General features: G+C 48.3%; 2 protein-coding genes across 5 annotated transcripts; one reads left to right on the top strand and one right to left on the bottom strand.

Moving 5' to 3' along the window:
- Positions 1-121: 121 nt before the first annotated feature.
- Positions 122-13,017, bottom strand: Tnfaip1 (TNF alpha induced protein 1). Its single transcript, XM_041664248.1, has 7 exons — positions 12,881-13,017; positions 7,118-7,436; positions 6,004-6,173; positions 5,549-5,638; positions 5,420-5,472; positions 4,493-4,688; positions 122-3,196 (listed from the first exon to the last, which is right to left on the bottom strand). Exons 2-7 carry the CDS (start codon positions 7,320-7,322, stop codon positions 2,960-2,962), a joined length of 951 nt encoding a protein of 316 aa, XP_041520182.1. The 5' UTR covers positions 7,323-7,436; positions 12,881-13,017; the 3' UTR covers positions 122-2,959.
- A 196-nt stretch (positions 13,018-13,213) lies between these two features.
- Positions 13,214-18,835, top strand: Ift20 (intraflagellar transport 20). Of its 4 annotated transcripts, none has more exons than XM_041664979.1 (6): positions 13,214-13,347; positions 15,002-15,255; positions 15,406-15,534; positions 16,609-16,694; positions 17,805-17,908; positions 18,450-18,835. In XM_041664979.1, exons 2-6 carry the CDS (start codon positions 15,183-15,185, stop codon positions 18,529-18,531), a joined length of 474 nt encoding a protein of 157 aa, XP_041520913.1. In that variant the 5' UTR covers positions 13,214-13,347; positions 15,002-15,182; the 3' UTR covers positions 18,532-18,835. The 4 variants fall into 4 exon arrangements, with proteins under 4 accessions (XP_041520913.1, XP_041520912.1, XP_041520915.1 ...); XM_041664978.1 differs by having other exon boundaries at positions 14,994-15,255; XM_041664980.1 differs by having other exon boundaries at positions 13,220-13,347; positions 15,025-15,255.
- The last annotated feature ends 47 nt before the right edge of the window (positions 18,836-18,882 follow it).

Below are 18,882 nucleotides of genomic sequence, written 5' to 3'. Positions count from 1 at the left end.
AGGAGCAATGAGTTTTGTGACCTCCCTAGAATACAAGGTCATGGAGAGAACGGTTACTAGAACTGAGCCTACAGCTGTGAGCTGGCCAGGCTCTACTCACTGGAAACATGACTCAGCACCATAGCAGTGTAACACAATTTTATTAGAAGTTAGTGTTTACCTCTGTCACTTAGGGTAAGCAATCAAGGATTGCAGGTATACAGTAAAAGACACATTCTCTCATGGAACCTGTGCTACTCTTCAGGCAGACCAGCCACACCCACCCCAGTTCATCAAAGCCAGTAGCTGCTTGGTGTTTGTTAACAGCTCCCAGTTTGACCTTCATCCATACTTTGTATTTACTACCCTTGGGCTGCTTGCATTGAAAAACTCATCCTGCCAAGAGCTACTGTAGGACTAGGAGTGGGAAATCCCACAAAGTCCAAACAAAGAAGGTCAATCACTTTGGTGTTAGTGTTTTCTTTAAACCAAGATATTTTCAGTAAAAGATGAATGACCAGCCCTGGACTCTTGTTACTGTTCTTCCTTAGGCCCAAGGACTAGACACCACTGAACACCTGAGGTTGTGGATCTCAAAGCACCAAGTAGAGGCTAAAGGGGATGTGGAGGTCAAGGAACAAACTAGAAATATGCAGCAGGGAGCCGGGAATCTGAACGTTCAAGGGCTTCTTGGGGACAGCTGAGAAAATAGATCAGTGGCCTCATGCTACAACATTCCAAAGTCTGTGGGAAAGCCTCAAAGCCAAAGCCTAAATTTGGCCAAAAAAAAAAATGGATTGTCATCTTCCTTCCAGTGCAATCTGAAGGACCAGTAGCTGCTGGTCGCCAGGCGCCTGACCCGAACAGCTCAAATCTCTTTCTACAGTCAAGACACATCAAAGGCCTGATTACCAAGTCACACTTCCCCTGCTCTATCATGTCAGGTCAGGGCCTTATGAGAGCCCAACCCTGGGCCTGGCATTTGCCCATAGGTGAGCTACGTGCAGCCATTTGGCAATTATAAGAGTGGTCAAGGGATGGAGTTGACAACCTGTGTTTCTTGTGAGCACTGTTGAGGGCCACACTTTGTCAGGCTTGCAAACAGCTCCCTCCAGTGACAACATTTCTCTGGAAAGAATCCAGTTAAGAGGGCCAAGACCAGCAAAGGGATGAAAACCAAAGCCCAGAAGAATAGTTCACATCCAGTCTAGACCTTGCTACCTCCATGGTCAGGTGACCCAAAAGAAATAAAGGCCTTTCAAAAGGCTTAAGTCACCCTGGTTACTAGAACCACCACCCAGAGCCAGAACATAAACTGGGATATGACATTAGGAGCTGGGCATGGCCAAACCTGGGCCAAATCTGTGGGCATTACTGGCAGCATGGGGCTCCAAGAGTTTGTGGTCTTTAGCTGATGGCTCCATAGCCTTCTGCTGCAGTATATGTTTCTGGCCTACATCATAGCCTTTGGCTTTATGGTCTATGGGTACAGCATGTCTTAGAGCTGAGTATATGCAAGTATGAGACCCAAACCAAACAATTGTGTTAGGTCTGAGTCAGTGATGTGACCCCACAGGGGGTGAGGTATCTTTTCCCATAGGGTGCTATTAAAACCACAGCCTCAACTTGGGCATCTTTCCCCTCCTGGTATTCTTTGGGCTGGCCAGTCAGGTTGACAAAGCCAGAGCTAGTCAGTTTACTTTTTTCCTGAGACCGAGTCTTTCTTTGTAGCCCAGGCTAGCCTGGAACTTTAACTACATTGCACAGACTGCTCTCCAACTTATGATCCTCCTGCCTCAGCCTCTGAGTGCTGGCATCATAGCATCCGCCAGCACACCTGGCTATTAACTGCTTCTTTATCTCTTCCCTCAGAATCTGCAAGAGGGGATTTAGTGTCAGAAAAAGCTCTGGGTCAAGGCAGAATATACTCCTGAATGACGGTGTCCAAAGTGCTTTTAAGTTAGGTCCTAGAAGCTGGGCGGTGGTGGTGCACACCTTTAATCCCAGCACTCAGGAGGCAGAGGCAGGCGGATCTCTGTGGGTTCAAGGCCAGCCTACAAGAGCTAGTTCCAGGACAGGCTCCAAAGCTATAGAGAAAACCTGTCTCAAAAAAAGACAATAACAACAACAACAAAAAGGATGAGTCCTAGGGCCTTGAAAAAGTGTAGTGTAGTGTGTATGTGTCCGCCTAGGTGGGGTCCTGGCATCCTGCAGGGGTAACAAATGCTTAGTCCTAGGTTCTCCCTCACCAGACTAGAAACTAGTCATTTCCTAGGTGCTCTGTGTGAGTGTGGCAGTACTGGGGATTGAACCCAGGGCCACACTCAATACGAGGTAAGTATTCTACCACTAAGCTATGCCCCTAGCCCTCTCTTTAAAACTTTATATTGAGGCAGGGTCTTGCTAAGTTATCTAGGCTAGCCTATAACTTGTTATGCTACCTCAGCCTCTCCATAGCTGGCATTAAAGGCAAGGCCACCATATTAACAATTAGATTTAAAAACAAACAAAAAAAATCAGGTGATACCTATGCTTAAAACCTTAGGAAAAAAGAAGGCTGCCCTTTCTGTTCAAACTTGAATCCTGCAGCACCAGAAGCCTCCCTTCCTGTAGAACAGAGATGTTCCCATGTACCTCAGCTGAGGAACTGAAGGAGCTCTTCAGCAGAGGAAAGGGGCACTCGGCCGAAGGCCTAGGGAATGTTCTCAGCAGGAGGTGGAAGTCAGTGCCCTCATCCTGGAGCAGAAGTAGCTCCCTGTCAGACAGGAAGTGGGGTGGCATCTAGAAGTGATGGGGGAGGAGGACCAGGTAAGACAATGTGGCCTTTCCTCTGCCAGGCTCCCTGACCTACCAAGCAGGGCCTGGCACTGCTACATGCTAGAACAGGCTCCCAGCTAGCAGGAGCAGCATAGGTGGCCAATGGGGTGTGTTCCACAGGACAGCAGACGTGGCTTCATGCTCTGACTTCCTAAGGGTCTCATTAGTCTCGATGAGTAGACTGGTGGCCAAGTTGCCGGTCATCGTAAGTACTATAGCGCTTGACGTGAATGCGGCGGACACGGTCCCGCAGTTCAAAGGTATCTTCATCTTCACTGGGGGAAGCCTGGCTGCGGCTCCGGCTTGTGGCCTCCAGCAAGGAATTGTCAGGGACTCGAGGGGTCTCATAGAGTAGGACGTTGAGTGTCTCCTCATAGATTCGGGCCTCTGGGAATTCCACCTAGGGAGAAGGGGACAAGATGGAGTCTTGCTCTTCCACGAAGCCTTGGAAGTCAGGCTGTCCTGTCTGTTACCCACCCACCCACACAAATAAATGTAGGAATGAAGAAGGAGCTCTGATAAGCAGTTCTGTTGCTTTTCTGGCTCAGCAAGCCCATCCCTAGGACCAGTGTGGAGGGAAGAGATCAGGATCCCACAATCCTAGCAAACTTGTCACACTGAGCTGCTGTACATTCCTCTCCAGCTGGGCTGTGAGGGTTAGAGGGGTACACGGAAGAAGGAAGAGACACCTAGGTAAAAGACAGGCACTGCCACCTCTGCTGTGACTCAGGCCTGAATCCCGACTGACTCCACTGCACGTCATGTCGCCCTCATACACACCCATCGCCAGACTCCCACCTCACACACAGTCCTCAGCAGACTGCTCTGCCTCAGGCGATGAGGCAGTCCGGGGCTAAGGTTCTTGGGTCTGGATGCTTGAGCCCTTCTTTTCCGTCACTTCCCAGATAATCTGCTTGGTATTCCACTCAGTAAAACCCAGCTGTATCCAAGTCTATACTCCAGGGAGGACACCTGCTAGCCTCTGCAGAAAGGAGGAGCTGAGTCTATGTAAATCGTTCCTACCAAGTAATTCATACAGCTGATTATAGTGGACCATACCTGTAACCCTGTAGTCCTAGGGGCTGTGGCAGGAGGAATGCCATGTGTTTGTGGCTAACTTAGGTTATGTAGCAAGCGCTAGCCTGAGCTTCACTAACCCTGTTCCAAAAAGAAAAGGATACATAAGGTGCCTTGTGTTCATCTGGCACTGTGATGCCATCCATTGGCTCAGGAGCCAGCTGACCGGGAACTCCCTGCTGGCCTGGCTGCTAGAGCGGGGCTGCGGTGGAAAGCCGCACCATGCTGCTGCTTCTGAGCTGTACCCTTGCCATGTACTGGCTACACTCAGACTCATCCCCGTCTCTAAGCAGGAAAAAACAGACTGATGTGGTTGAAATGGCTTCACAAAGTCAGACAACTGAGAAGTGGTGGGACCAGAACTACAACTTGATGAGTTGTGACAGCTTCAAAGACCTGGTCCTTCCAGGACACCAGAAAGTTCCTTGCTGGTCAGTGGGTTTCTTTCTCAGAGCTGGTAACAGTTTCTGACCCTCCCCTTTGTTCTGGCCCTGTCCTACCTGGCAGCAACATACCATGTTTGGGAAAGTTGTTACTGTGGGAAGGGTGCATTGAGGCAAGAGCAGTTCTCCAGCCTGGAGTCTGTGGGATCTGTCTCCTAGCAGAGGAAAGCCCATACCTTGGTCTGCTTCTTCTCTGTGGCATACACGATGGAGGTACAGCAAACCTCTGCCAGCTTGCGACCCTGACCATAGAAAGACCAGCAGCAAATTTCATCACCAATCACGTCCTTGATGAAGAGCACGCGGCCATTGAAGCGCAGAGACAGCTTGTCGAACAGTTCAATGTTTTTCAGTAGGTGATCATCAGAATTGCTGGAAAACCACAAGGGCCAGCAAGCCTGAAATGAGGTTCCAGCACGAGGGAGGGCTTTTGAACATTCTGAGTTTTCCCTTCCCCCCCTCCCTTATCATGCTAAAATGAAGACATGGCAGAGGAACAGGGAGGCAGAGAAGAACCTGTAGGACTTGGGGCCTGTGAGGGAAAGAGAGGGGTGGAACTGGCTCTCAGTTACAGCAGAGAACACTGAGGCAAAGAAGTGATGACCCCTCCTGAAGCCTGGAAGAAAGGGTCCCTCACTGCTACTTGGTAGTCAGGGTCCTTTTACTGTGGGGGTGATGCAGTGTCCACGGGGGACCAGGAGACTCTAGAGCTGAGCCTAGGTCTACCTAACCATGGCCTGTCATGTGGACATGGTCAGGAGCACAGGCTTCAGGAGGACTCAGCTCATGACTTCCTAGCAACCCTCTCCACCCACTAAGACAGTAGGGACGGAAATCCCTGGCATGCTCCTGTTATGACACATTACAGGCGTGTTTCACGTTTTATCATCTACATCCTAACCAGGCCATGTAACAAATCCCAAATGTCTCTGTCCCGAGTTCCATCCTATGCCTGTTCATTGCCCTTAGGAAAGGTGGATTCAACCCAGCCCCAGGCTGTGTGTGTCAGGAATCTGTGAAGTCCCTTGAGCCTATTGCCCAGAATCGGCTCTGGCAGCTCAGCCTTCTAGCTGCTTCTGCCACCCTCCCCATGCCTGCCATACCTGGTGTATGAGTACTTGTTATTGCTCCTGTTGTACAGCAGCTTCACCACAGGCTGTGAGGGAAGAGAGAGTAAGGGCAGGGCCAGGAGCCTGGTGTCCCCAGACCTAGGCCCGCAGAGTGCCCAATACCTTTGTGGAGGATTCGATGAGCCTGTCCTCCTCTCTCAGGGAGGTGATGATGGGGATGTTGCACACAGGCTGGTAGGAGTCTTTCTTGTCCTGGTGACACAGAGCAGAAAGCCGCCTTTAGGATCTTACGCTAGTGAGGTTCCTCCCCAGGCCTTCGGCCACTGCCACCCCCTGCCTGGTGAGGAGGTACCAGGCAGATGATGACGTTTTTGGTAATAGGTAACTGCTAGCCAGTAAGCAGATCCCCACTGCCAAGTCTCAAGCTTAGCTGGTTAAGTGAATGAACTAAAGGCACAGCCTGTTTGTGCTGCCAAGCAGTGTGCTGGGCCTGGGCAGCACCCGCTGCTCTGAGTTTGGACTCATCAACCTCATTCCCAACACAGCTTTGCAGGAGCCAAACCTAATGTCTCCAGAGACGATTCCCGACCTGCTAAGCCAACCACCTCTTCCTGTACCTGCAGGGCGGTCTGGCACATAGTCACTAGCCCTTGAATGAGGTAATATTTTGCTTCAGCCATCAATTCCTGGATTTCTTGCCGGTTTTGTGGGAGGGTAATGGTGTCATCTCGGAGGTAATTCAAGATGGTGCCAAAATGCTTTCCACATCTGTCTATGAGGATCCAGCCTAGGAATATGGAGGGATCCAAAAGGATTACTGTTAGCCTCCAGCTGTGTCCGATGCAGGAGAGGCCACCTGAGAGAGGCAGCAGGCAGCCAGGAAAGAAGCTCCATCAGAGTGCAGAGCCCAGGCCAGGGATGCACGCAGACTCCAGGCCTCAGGTCTGTGCTGCTCTTTCCCATTCCGAGTCCAGGAACTCATGCATCCCTGAGAGCGGAGGACTGAATGTCTAGGCTTGGGGATACTCAGGTCACCCTGGTAATACAGAATCCACCAGTCTCTGCTACTGTGTTTATGACAATCTTACTTATTTGGGTACATACACATATATCAGCCTTTTGTTTTTAGCCTTAGCTGTCCTGGAACTCACTTTATAGACCAGGCTGGCCTCGAACTCACAGACATCCACTTGCCTCTGCCTCCCAAGTGCCGGGATTTAAAGGCATGTTTGACCATGCCTGGCCCATGTGTTAGCCTCAGATTTGAGATTGACTTGTCTCAACCTCCCGAGTGCTGGGATTACAAGCATGTGTCAGCATTCCTGGATTCTATTTGGGAGATAACTTTTTTTTTTCTCATTGAGACAAAGTTTCATGTAGCCTAGGCTGGCCTCAAACTTGCTATGTAGTGGAGGCTGGCTTCAAATTTCTAATCTTCCTGTCCCATCTCCAAGTGTTACAAATGTGTGCTAGGGTTACAAATGTGTGCCACCACACCTAGCCTGAATATTAAATTTTAAGTATAGTCTTTTTTCCTCTGGATGATATATGAACATACAGCATTCTATGTACCATTTCAAGGAATTCTGAAGCTCTATTAAGACCTGTAAGAAGTGAAGAGGAAAAGATACAGATTTTAGATCTATGGAGCTTAAGCCCTGCCCTGATGTCATCCCAGGATGCCCCCTTCCTTCCCTCCCTTGCCCAGCATGCCCGGATACCATGTCTCACCTTCTTTGTCGGTCAGCACCTCCATGCGCCCACTGAACATGGCCTTGAGCATAGTGTCGTGCCGGGTGAGGGCCCGCACTGTGGTGTAGTACAGGGAGCCACCCACATTGAGCTGCACGTACTTGTTGCCCAGCCCGCCTCCCTTGAAGCCACTTATCTTGGGCTTGGCCCCTGAGGCTGGGCACAGACAGGTGTCCCCTGACATCTCCCGCTGCAGGTAGATCACCACACGGCAGGAGGTAGGCTTGGAAGGCTCTGCCGTGGTGGAGGTGGTCACGAATGAGTGGCCCACAGAGGCCAGGACCTCATACTCTCAGTGCTGTAAGTAAGAGGCAGGAGAACACGGGTGTCAGCAGGGTAGAGCTCACAAGGGGACAGCAGGAGGAACTCTGACACAGTTTACTCTCTAGATAAGCCCATACATTCCCGAGCAGAGGCCAAGTTCCTGGGTGTGCTGGTTAGTGTTGTCAAGTCGACACAAGCTAAAGTCATTTGGGAAGAGAACCTGAATTGAGAAAATGCCTTTAGCACATTGGCCGGGAGGCAAGCCTGTGGGGGCATTTTTTGATTAACAATTGATGCGGCGGGCAGTGCCATCCCTGGGCAGGTGGTCCTGGGTGGTATAAGAAAGCAGGCTGGCAAGCCAACAGCATTCCTCTATGGGCTCTGCTTCAGTTCCCGTCACCAGTTCCTTCGCCAGCTTCCCTCAGTGAAGAACTGGGACCTGGGATCTGTAAGCAAAATATAAACTCTTTCCTCCCCGAGTTGCTTTTGGTCACAGCATTTTATCACAGCAACAGAAAGCAAACTAGGACACTGGGCAACAGCAGAAACGACCCCGTGCTGCTCTCAGTACTCTCTCACAGGTCTGGGAGCATAAACTCCTCCACGCTCAGCTCTGCTCTGGGTTGCCAGATGAACAGGTCACCCTGGGATCCACCATACTGACTCCAGAAAATGTTTTACCAATATTCCCAGGATTCCAGACTTCCAGACTAATCAACTGGGAATCTAGCCAGCCTAGGAGTTTCCCCAGAGTCAGAGGGACAGGATGCATTTCCTGTCTCAGGAGTAGCCCACTCCAGGACTCAGGTTAGCACCAGCTAAAGGAAGCCTGGATCTGGGAATAACATGAGTGTGGTTCTAAGAGGTTGGAGAGGGTCAGCCCTGGAGGCAGCCAGCCAGGGAGCTTGGCAGGGGCTACCTGAGTTCCCACGGGGTTTCCTGACCTTCCCCTATCTTGGCATTAGCCTTGTCCCAAGTTCCTGTAATTGTCACCATTTTTCAAGGCAGAACACAGGATGACTACTTTGTTGTTTTTTCCTGAGAGCCCTATCTCTCTTCTTTTCCTTTCCACCAAGAATGGGGAGAACAGATATGATGATGACCCTAAAAATGATCAAGGAATATGGAAAGAAAAACTAACAGTTCAGCGATCAGAGAAATGATTAAAGGAAAAGTTGGTTCATCTTCCGTTCTGTTCAGGCTTGCATTCTGTTTTTGTTGTTGTGACCTATATTCTAAATTCTAAACCCGTAGACTCTGAATTAAAAAAAAAAATGAGTCCTAGATGGATATGGTGGCACATGCCTTTAATCCCAGCACGCAGGAGGCAGAGGTAGGTGGATCTCTGTGAGCTTGAGACCAGCCTGATCTACATGAGCTAGTTCCAGGACAGGCACCAAAGCTACAGAGAAACCTTGTCTCGAAAAAACCAAACCAACCAACCAAACAAACAAACAAAAAACCCAAAAACTCAGCAGAGACAAGAGACTCTCTGAGTTCCAGACCAGCCAGATCTATGGAGGGAGTTTCAGGACAGTCAGGACTATAAAAGAGACCTTATATCAAAACAAACAACAACCAAAAAAACAACAAAACCCTCCAACAAACAAAATTACATCTTTACAGAACAGGACAGGTACAGACTTACTGTGGTTATCATTCCCACTGTAACAACCAATTGTATACATATAGATACAACTACGTGCATCATACTTCATGCATTTACATAGTATTAGGTATTTTAAATAATCCAGAGATGACAGAAGGAATTCAGGAGGATGTGCATAGATTATATGCAAATATAACAACAACTTTTAATGTAAGGGACTTGAGCATCCTCAGATTTGGTATTTGAGACAATTGTATTATAATGACAGCTTTTTGAAGCAGGGTCTCTCTATTATATACCCCTGATTGCTCTAGAACTCGATATGTAAACTAGGCTGACCTCAAACTCACCGAGATCCACCTGCCTCTGCCTCCCTAGTGCTAGGATTAAATGTGTGTGCCCACACCCTTGGCTATAATGTTCTGGCTTATCCAAACTATAGCTAACCAGGCCAAGGGTGGCGGCTCACACGTACAATCCAGTACTTGGAAGGCTGAGGCAGTCTGAACTACAGAGACCCAGTCTCGAGGGAAAAAAAGAAAGAGTAAGTTGTAGCTTAATGTAGTACGCTTTTCTAGCAGGTATTAGCTCTGGGTTTGATTCCCAGCAGCACATAAACTAAATAGAGCCCTTGCCTGTAATCTAGATATAGGCCAATGGAGGCAGAAAGACCAGGAGTTTCTCAGCTAACTTGAGAGTTTGGGACCAGTCTGGGTTACAAGAGACTCTGCCTCAAAAACAAACAAAACCCCAAATATTATTATGTACTGTGAGGTACAGAGGTATACACCTGTGATATCAGCAAGCACTCGGGATTTCAAGTCCAAGCCCTGTCTTGAATACAGAGTGAGACAGAAGCCGACCTGGGCCAAATAGTAGGATCTGTGTCTTTAAAAAACAAAAAGAAAGCTGGGCAGTGGTGGTGGTGCACGCCTTTAATCCCAGCACTCGGGAGGCAGAGGCAGGCGGATCTCTGAGTTCGAGGCCAGCCTGGTCTACAGAGTAAGTTCCAGGATAGCCAGGACTCTTACATAGAGAAACCCTGGCTCAAAAAAAACCCCAACAAACAAACAAACAAACACAAAAAAACCCCAAAAAACAAAAAACGAACCAACCAACCAAAAAAAACCCAAACAAACAAGAAACCAAAAAAGAATATAGCAATAATAAAAAAAAACCCATCACACACTGATAAGATGGTTCAGCAGCTGTTATGAGCACCAGCTGCTCTTCTCTTCCAGAGAACCTGGGTACAATTTCCAGGCCCACATAGCAGCTCACAACCATCTCGTACATCAGTTCCAGGGGATCGGATGCCAAATTATGACCTCTATGGGCACTGCACACATGGAATATAGATAGCATGCAGGCAAAACAGCCATACACATAAAGTTAAAAAAAATTTAAATAAACTAAAAAATGATATCCATTCACCAAAGAAAAAAGTATCATAGCTAAATTCACTGCATGCTTAGTATGTAGCAGAGAATATTATAGGCATTGGGTATATATTTTATCTAATTTAATTCACTTCACAATAAAACTATTTGGTACCTGTTACTTAAGCAGTAGGAACCATATAAAGACAGTGTCCTTGCTTCAGGTAGTTCAAGGAACACTACATCCCCAGCCCAACCAGACTTTAAAAATAGTAATAAAGTTATCATTTACTATGCTCTTACTGTGTCAGGCACTAGAAATAGAAAAGAACAAATATAGAAGAGTCCTGTCCTCGTGGAACTCACACTATAGTAGAAGACAAGATGGGCATAATGGTGCATGCCTTTAATCCTAGTACTTAGAAGTTCCAGGGCTGCCAAGGCTATGTAGAGAAACCATGTCTCAAAGAAAAACAGAATACAAACCAGAAGACAGACTATAAACAAGGGAACCAAGAAGCAGATGACTGATGTAACCGAGAATACGAGAATGGCATGAGAACTATCAGGCCTGAGACCAAGGGAGGATGGCATTTCAGCTAAGGCCTGAAAGTATACTCTAGCAGCAAGTGCAAAGTTCCTATGTGCAGCGAGGTTTAGAGGCTGAAGGGATGGCTCAGTGGCAAGGACGTGTACTGCCCTTGCAGAAGACCCAGGTACAGTTCCCAGCACCCACATCAATAGGCTTACAGTAACCTGTAACTCCTGTTCCAGGGGACTTGACACCCTCTTCCGGCCTTTGCTGCCAGCTACATGCACATGCATACACTCAGGCACACACATATACATTTAAATTTTTAAAAATGAAACAAGTTTTATGGAGCTGGAGAGATCAGCAGTTAAGAGCACTGGCGGCCTCCCGGAATACTGATGTTCAATTCACAACACTCATACACTACTAGCTCACAGTGGTCTCTAACTCCAGTTCTAGAGGATCCGAAGCCCTCTTCTGGTCTTCGTGGGTACCAGTCATAACACGTGGGCAAAGCTACCACACACACAAACTGCCGAAAAGGAACAAGTTTTAGGAACAGTAGTGACATCGTGGCTAAGGTTCAGCTAAAGAAGGAGGAAGGCAGTCTGATGGAAAGCAGGGGAAAGCAAGTGCTACATGACCACAAAGAGCTGGGTTTTCTGTGAATTAAAATATGCTTTGGGAAGCGACTGGAAGGCTTTAAGCAGGGAAGAGGTATGTATGATCTGATTTATTTCTAGCTTCCAAGAACTACCTGATGCTGTGTAGGGCTGCAAAGGTGCATGAGAGGGAAGGGGGAGATCAGAGGAAGTAGTGGTTCAGGCAAGAGATGATGAAGGCATGGATCACAGAAGCAAGGCTGGAGACAGAAACAAAAATCCCAAAGTGGAGTCGACCTCTTTAAATGCCAGAACACTCAGTGGATTCCTGTTACCCCTCATGCCTTCCAGGTGAAACCCAGGATGCTGTTCCTCAAATGAGGATGGCACACTGTTAAGTATTCAGCACACATCAGCTTGTTAAGACTAAAACTGTTTGGGAAAAGATTCAGGTATGTCTCTGGATTGGGAGTGGGGCTGTCAGGGATGAGCTAGGGTGGTGCTGTGTGATGTAGCACATCCTTCTGGTGGCTTATCTGCTTCTCTGGTAGAATATGAATGAAACGAGCCCCAGAAGACTAACAATAAGTGACAGCAGCATGCTAGAATGGTAAGCAATTGCCCTACCTCAAAGCAAAAATAACCCTTTAAATAGTTTTAGCAAGTTCCTCACATGTTTTGTGTTCAATCCCTATTTCCCCGGAATCAAAGGAAGCACATATATACACGCTCTACCAAATCAAAGAAACTCAATGACTAGGCTTGCCGACTGAAGAAATCAAATCCGAAGCTAATCTATTCTTTTCCCACAAAGCAGCCACTTTTGAGTCCTGCGTGACGTCAGATCAAATTCCACCAGACCAATGAGTTCCAAGAGTCCAGTGGCAGGTGACGCCCTAGAAAGAAATTTCTGCGAGGATGAAGTTTCCACCGATAGCCTCAGTGCTCTTCCCTCGGGACTTCGCTAGGGACCTACACGTGTCTCTACGGGAACCTCAAGGGGAGCAAAACAGAACAAAGGGCAAACGATCGCGGTAGTGCAGACTTGGGGTCCTAAAGGAAGGACACAATGGACAGAGAGAGGGTGGGAAGGCTGATTTTCGCTAGAAAGGTCAGAAATCTTGGGAGCGACGCTTAGGCTTTACCCAAAGGGTCCCCTGTGGAAATGAAGGGATAGCCCACCTCTCTCCTGGCAGTGCAGGGTGCTCTCCCGCCACACCCCTCCTCTTCTGAGAAACTGAGATTCGTGGTCCCAAGAGAGGACCTGAACTCCATCCCGCGCGCCGTCCTGTGCCTTTTGCCCAGGACCCGGCAGAGTCTGCTCTTTCCCGCTGCACCCACACGTCTGGTACTCACCGTCCGCGAGGACGCCCCTTCTCTCAGCCGAGTGGCGAGCGGACTCGGTGCCGCCTCTGGCCTGTAGGCTGCTTGCACTATCGGCTGTGAGCTCACATCCTGCGCCCGCCGACTCCGGACCTACAACCCAGCCCTACAGCTCGGGAAACATACTACAAGGCCCAGCATGCACAGCGCGCGAGTAGGCGGTGGAGTCGGGAATCCCGCTGAGGTTTGGCTTTCTTCCGCTTCTGGGTATGAGAGCAAATCTACTTCCGCCGGCCTCGGGCGCAAAGGCTTCTGGGTCTCGTGGGCCGTTATTGCTCCTCTCGGATTGCCTCTATTTCCCAGCAGGCACTGCGGGCTGGGCGGATGCGAGTGGTTCTGGTGTCAGGGTGTGACGTGTGGCTACCTGGTCCTGTATCCGTGGCAGCGGCCGGTTGCGGTTACCGTCTGGGCCGTAGCGTGCCGCCGCGACGGGTCGGCAGGTATGTCGTGATTTGAGGTCGGGGGACCTGGTGGACTTGGGACTTGAGGGCGTGGTGACCCCGCGCTGAGGGTTGGCAGGCCCAGGCCGATAGCGGTGGTTTAGAGAAAGCCGGTTTACACCCAGCTCAGCCCTAGAGCGCGGCTCCCTGCCAACTCCGCGGGAAACCGAGGCTCGGACAGTGCAGGAGGATAGCGTAGTAAAGACCGCCACGTCCTTTGCCAGTCGTTCCTGACTGTGCCCGCGCCTTCTCCGCACCCCACAGCCGCAGCTGTCCATAGTGCTTGCGGAGCCCGTCACCGCCCTCATGCTTAGGAACCTCAACCCCAGGTCCTTGGTACATTTGGTGGAAGCTGGGGGCGAGGCGGGGTTCTGTTAGTCCGCTGCGCACCATTTCCCTGCAATTCGCTTTCTTACCCATCTCATTCAACTGTCCTTTCCAGCCACACATTCGGTCCACCCCACATTCATGGCCATCACGCTCGGCTCTTTTCCCTCATCTCCAGTTTGCTGCTTTAAGAGATCTGTTACTAAATTCCGTAGACTCAGAAACCATCTCAGCTCCGAACTCGCCTTCAGCTTCAAGTCTTTTCTTCTGTTAAGCCTACCGTTTCCACATCCATTCATTCCGCAAACATTAACAGAGTGCCACTTACTTGCAGGCAGCCTGCTTAGATGCTAGGCTCTCAGCGAAGAATCTGGGAGCAGATGTTCGTTTTCCCTCCCGTAGGCCAAGGTAGTGATCTTTGCTAATCTGATCGACGAGCACTGCTAGCTGTTACCGTTATAGAAAGCCAAGTTCAGGGCTGGAGCTTCTCAGCATCCAGCTCTAGCCAGTCTAGCCTCGTTGCTCTCTCTTGTCGTTGATACCACAGCCTTTGTGTCAAATTCTAGCTTCAGGATCTTCCCATGCGCTTTCCCCTCTGCCCAGAATGCCTCTCTTCCACCTTCTCATAGAAGATTTTTTGGGACACGTTTAGTTAGGTTTCATATCTTTTTTTTCCCTGAAGGCTTTTATTGACTGCCCTCTGCCCTGTGAGTGCCGCGCTCTTGGAGCGGCTTCACAAAGCGCTGAGCGCTGTTCCTCGTGGTCTTATCACAGTTTGTGCTTGTTTGCCTGCTGTGTCTGACTAGAGACACTGTGTTCACTCTGTCCTTGGAGCAGGGATTCCAGTTTTTTGAAAAAATGCTTGCAAACGGAAGTTTAGATAGGTGTGTGCACCCTCATATTACACGGACTTTTCTGTAGCTCCTGGCCCAGTTAATCCCTGGTAGCTCTTAAGTGCTCAACTGTTTGTCCAAATAGAACAGCACAAGAAGACAATTTGGTTTTGAGACAGGGCCTCATGTAGCACAGGATAGCCTGGGACTTGGTTTGTAGTCCAGGTTGGTCCTAAATTTGTGTTGGGATCCGAGTCATCTATGACTATAGCTGGCTTTTAGCGCTTTAATTTTTTTAAATTCACTCAGATTTTTTCATTTTTCATTTCACTGCATGCATTTGAAAAGCCTTTTGGGGTGCACAAGTGGGGATTTCTAACTATGCTTATGGCTCACAGCTTAGGCCAGATGCACCCAAGTGAGCTGCTGTTTTTACTTTTTTGTTGGCTTAGTGATAGTTCTTTAAAATCACTTAATGCAATATAGTTTTTCAGGTTCCATGGCTGTTTTCCTCCAGCTAAACTGTGCTGCTCCAGGGCAGGCACCGTGTTGCGTTCATCTTCACACCCAGCATCTAGCAGTGCTGGCATGTAGTAGGCACTCAAGAAATGTATGTTGAATGAACGATGCCTGTGACAAGCAACTGGACTTTATTCTTTCCTGACCCTTGCTCCTATGACATACCTCCTGACTGCCACTGTCACCCCTTCAAAGCAGAGCTTCTCTAGGGAGCCTGGAAGGGAAACAGGTGAGGCTGGGCGGTGGAGGCGAGGCAGAGGGAACGGGGAGCGTGAGGCGGGCTTGCTGTTGGTATTGGGGACTGGAGTGGGCTGAAGTCGAGCCTGGATTTCCTTGGGTGTCTGGGCTGAAATTCGGGTTGGGGCTGATTTCTTTGCAGCTATGGCCAAGGACATCTTGGGGGAAGCAGGGCTGCACTTTGATGAGCTGAACAAGCTTCGGGTGTTGGACCCAGAGGTTACCCAGCAGACCATAGAGCTCAAGGAAGAATGTAAGGATTTTGTGGACAGTGAGTATCACTTGGAGACACAGTGCTTTGAGCAGATTCACTCCCCCACCTTGACTAGCGCTCTTAGGTCTGCCAGAACGGAGTGCTTGCTGCCTGGATTGAGCCTAGTCTCTGGATTCCCATGTGTCCCCAACCTTCTCTACTTGCCCTCTTGTGTCGCTATGGAGTCCCACATTTAGTCCCCACAACACTAAATGGACTGGGGGAAGGGGTGGGTGTTTTTTAGATGAATAACCTTAAAATTCTTGATAGAGAATTATGACTTGGAGGTGGGAAATAAATTATATATTCTGATTTGATTTCTTGGTAGAATAGTCTTGGTGGCAGGATCTGTGTTATTTGGAGTTAGAGGTGGTAACTGAAGTCTCCAGGAGCAGCTCAGCACAATGGTGACCTTTAGGCTACAGATCCCCAGAAGGCTTTCTTTCCTAACTGCTAAGCCAGCTCAGTGCCAATGGAAAAAGCCAGATTAAGCTGGAGCAAGGGAATTTTTTTTCATTTTTTTTTTTTGAGGGTCTCACTGTGTATGTTGTATGTTGGCCTCAAACTTAGGATTCTCCTAACTCAGCCACCCTAGTGCTAGGGTTCCAGACCTGTGTCACATACTCAGCTGAAGCAAGAGATTTATGGGCCATGGTGTTGTGGCAGGTTGCTTGGTGTCTGTTCCCAGTTTAGTGGTTGCTGTATGCTGTGGCCCACTTCTCTGGCCTATTTTCATAAAATAAAACAGGGCTCCAACATACCAAGAGCATTGAAAAGAGTGACTAGGAAATGGGGCACCTAAATGATGTTTGCTTTTTACCAGCTGTGGTTAGAGGTGGGGATCCCCACACTACCTTCTACTGGAACTTTGGCCAGTCCAAAGGCTGTGCTTGTGTCCTTAGAATCCGTTCTGGGGCTTGTGCTCCAAGTCTAACTCTGGTATTGGTCCCTCTTCTCTATGGTAGACCAGATGGTGGGAGGCTCAGGTTAGTAGGCACCAGGCTGCTGTTACACAGATTAGAAGGGGCAGTTGGCTTTGCCTCTCTACTTCAAAGAAATGCTAATGAGAATGTTTTGTGCTTTCCCTTAAAGAAATTGGCCAGTTTCAGAAAATAGTTGGTGGTCTAATTGAGCTTGTGGATCAGCTCGCAAAAGAAGCAGAGAACGAGAAGATGAAGGTAAGATCAGCAGTTGGCCTTGGCCAGGAACCCTGTGGCCTTGTCTTTATTATAGGGATGGTAGGCTCATTTATTTAACACAGGTATTTAATAATCAATAGATGCTGGCCTAGTTAATGTGGTGAGCTTATGCCAGTATTTTCTTTCTTCTTTTATGCACATTGGCTATTTGTCAGCATGTTTGTCTGTGTGAGGGCGTCGGATCCCCTGGAACTGTTGTGAGCTGCCTTGTGGGGTGCTGGTAATCAAACCAGTGTCCTCTGGAAGAGCAGTCAGTGCTCTTATAACCGCTGACCCATTTCTCTAGCCCCAGTATTTTTTTTTAAACTTATTTCATGTGAACGAATGTTTGTCTGCATGGATGTCTGTGAACACACATGTGCACGTCTAGAGACCAGAAGGTATCAGATCTTCTGAAACTAGAATTACAAATGTTTGGTTGAGTTGCTTTATGAGTGCTAGTAATTGAACCTAGACCCTCTGCAAACACAGCTAGTGCTTAATGGAGCCACCTCTCCAGTCCCCAGATTTTTAGATTGATTTATGTGCATGACTATTTTGCTTACTTGCATGTATGTGCACCACGTATGTGCCTGGTATCCTTGTTCTTGGAGGTCAGAGAGGGTGTTGGATTCCACAGGACTGAAGTTACAGATACTTGTGAGCTGCCATATGGGTGCTTACAGCACTGAACCTGGCTCCTCTCCACGAGCAACCAGTGCTTTTAACCACTGAGTCCTTTCCAGCCTGGCCAGTACACACTTGTTGTTACTCCTTTTGATCTTCATGGTAGTACTGGTGGGTGTTTTTACCCTCCTTTTACACATGAAGATGTGAAAGACTGTCGGGTACAGATGGCTCGGTAAAAGGCGATCAGTTAAAAGTGATGCCTCTCAATGGGCCACTGCATACACTTGGGCAAGCCAGACCACCTTTTTTTTTTTTTGCCATTTTTCACCAAGCCCTTTGGGATCAGTGGGTTAATAGTCTTGACTAGCCATTAAAACCATGGGGCTCTTCTCTCTTTTCCCCTCCCAAGTGGCTTTTCCCTTTTGAAGAACTTAGGTGAGTTTAAACCATGCCTTCTTTAAGTGCCATGATGTTTCTTAGGCCATTGGTGCTCGGAACTTGCTGAAATCCATAGCAAAACAGAGAGAAGCCCAACAGCAGCAACTGCAAGCCCTAATAGCAGAGAAGAAAATGCAGCTAGAAAGGTAAGCAGCCATGCTAAGCCAGTACTCAACTGCAGATCCTCATTTTCCTACTCTATCACCTTGTCTTTATGCATCATTTCCCAGGTAGAGCACCTCACTGGGTATCCTGGAGATTTTTAAAAATAAATTTTTTTTTTTTTTTGGTTTTTTCGAGACAGGGTTTCTCTGTGGCTTTGGAGCCTGTCCTGGAACTAACTCTGTAGACCAGGCTGGTCTCGAACTCACAGAGCTTCGCCTGCCTCTGCCTCCCGAGTGCTGGGATTAAAGGCGTGCGCCACCATTGCCCGGCTAAAAATAAATTTGATAAGAAAGTGGGGACTTAGTTAATTCCAGATGGCTTCCCAGTCTGAGCACTGGTTCCTGTGCCTTCCCTAGGGATGGAGGTTTCTCCTGGGTGACTCTAAGTAGGGCTTTGCTTATTTCACACTCTTGCCCTGGCTTCATAGCTAACCATTTCTTGCAACTATCTAAAGCTCTATACTCTCAATTATCTTGTTTTTATTTCCTTCTTTTCAGGGCTTCTAACAATTTTGTTTTTCAGGTATCGGGTTGAATATGAAGCTTTGTGTAAAGTAGAAGCAGAACAAAATGAATTTATTGACCAATTTATTTTTCAGAAATGAACTGAAATTTTCATTATAGCAGGAAAGCAAAAAAGCACCCAAAACAAACAGAAAAACCTCTGTACCATTCCAGTGACTTGACTGATGACCAAGTATGTCATGGCAGTGTACAAGGAGGCAGTACTGCCATCTGGGGCCCCTCTGGAGCAGCTGCTCCAGTGCTCAGCCGTTGCTAGTGGCAGAGGCAGCACAGGGCCTCCTCACCTCTTGCATTCTCAGCACAAACTAAACTTTGATCCACCTTTTTTTTTTTTTAAATTCAAAAAGCTCTCAATGAAAAGCAATAAATACCATTAGCAAATGGCGTGGTCTTTTCTGGTGCTCTGTTACCAGCCCCTCTGAGAACTCAGT

This window comes from Microtus oregoni, unplaced genomic scaffold (assembly GCF_018167655.1).
Source record: "Microtus oregoni isolate MIOR12 unplaced genomic scaffold, Mior012 000015F_ref0000493, whole genome shotgun sequence".
NCBI classification, from domain to species: Eukaryota; Metazoa; Chordata; class Mammalia; order Rodentia; family Cricetidae; genus Microtus; species Microtus oregoni.
This window is presented reverse-complemented; position numbering and strand designations above follow the sequence as displayed.

Coding starts and splice junctions, on each gene's coding strand:
- Tnfaip1 (XM_041664248.1), bottom strand. CDS start 7,322: ATGTCAGGGGACACCTGTCTGTGCCCAGCCTCAGGGGCCAAGCCCAAG. Junction 5,639..6,003: donor TGTGCCAGACCGCCCTGCAG/GTACAGGAAGAG, acceptor CTGTGTCACCAG/GACAAGAAAGACTCCTACCA. Junction 4,689..5,419: donor AACAAGTACTCATACACCAG/GTATGGCAGGCA, acceptor GTGGTTTTCCAG/CAATTCTGATGATCACCTAC.
- Ift20 (XM_041664979.1), top strand. CDS start 15,183: ATGACATACCTCCTGACTGCCACTGTCACCCCTTCAAAGCAGAGCTTC. Junction 15,256..15,405: donor GGAGCCTGGAAGGGAAACAG/GTGAGGCTGGGC, acceptor ATTTCTTTGCAG/CTATGGCCAAGGACATCTTG. Junction 15,535..16,608: donor ATGTAAGGATTTTGTGGACA/GTGAGTATCACT, acceptor TTTCCCTTAAAG/AAATTGGCCAGTTTCAGAAA.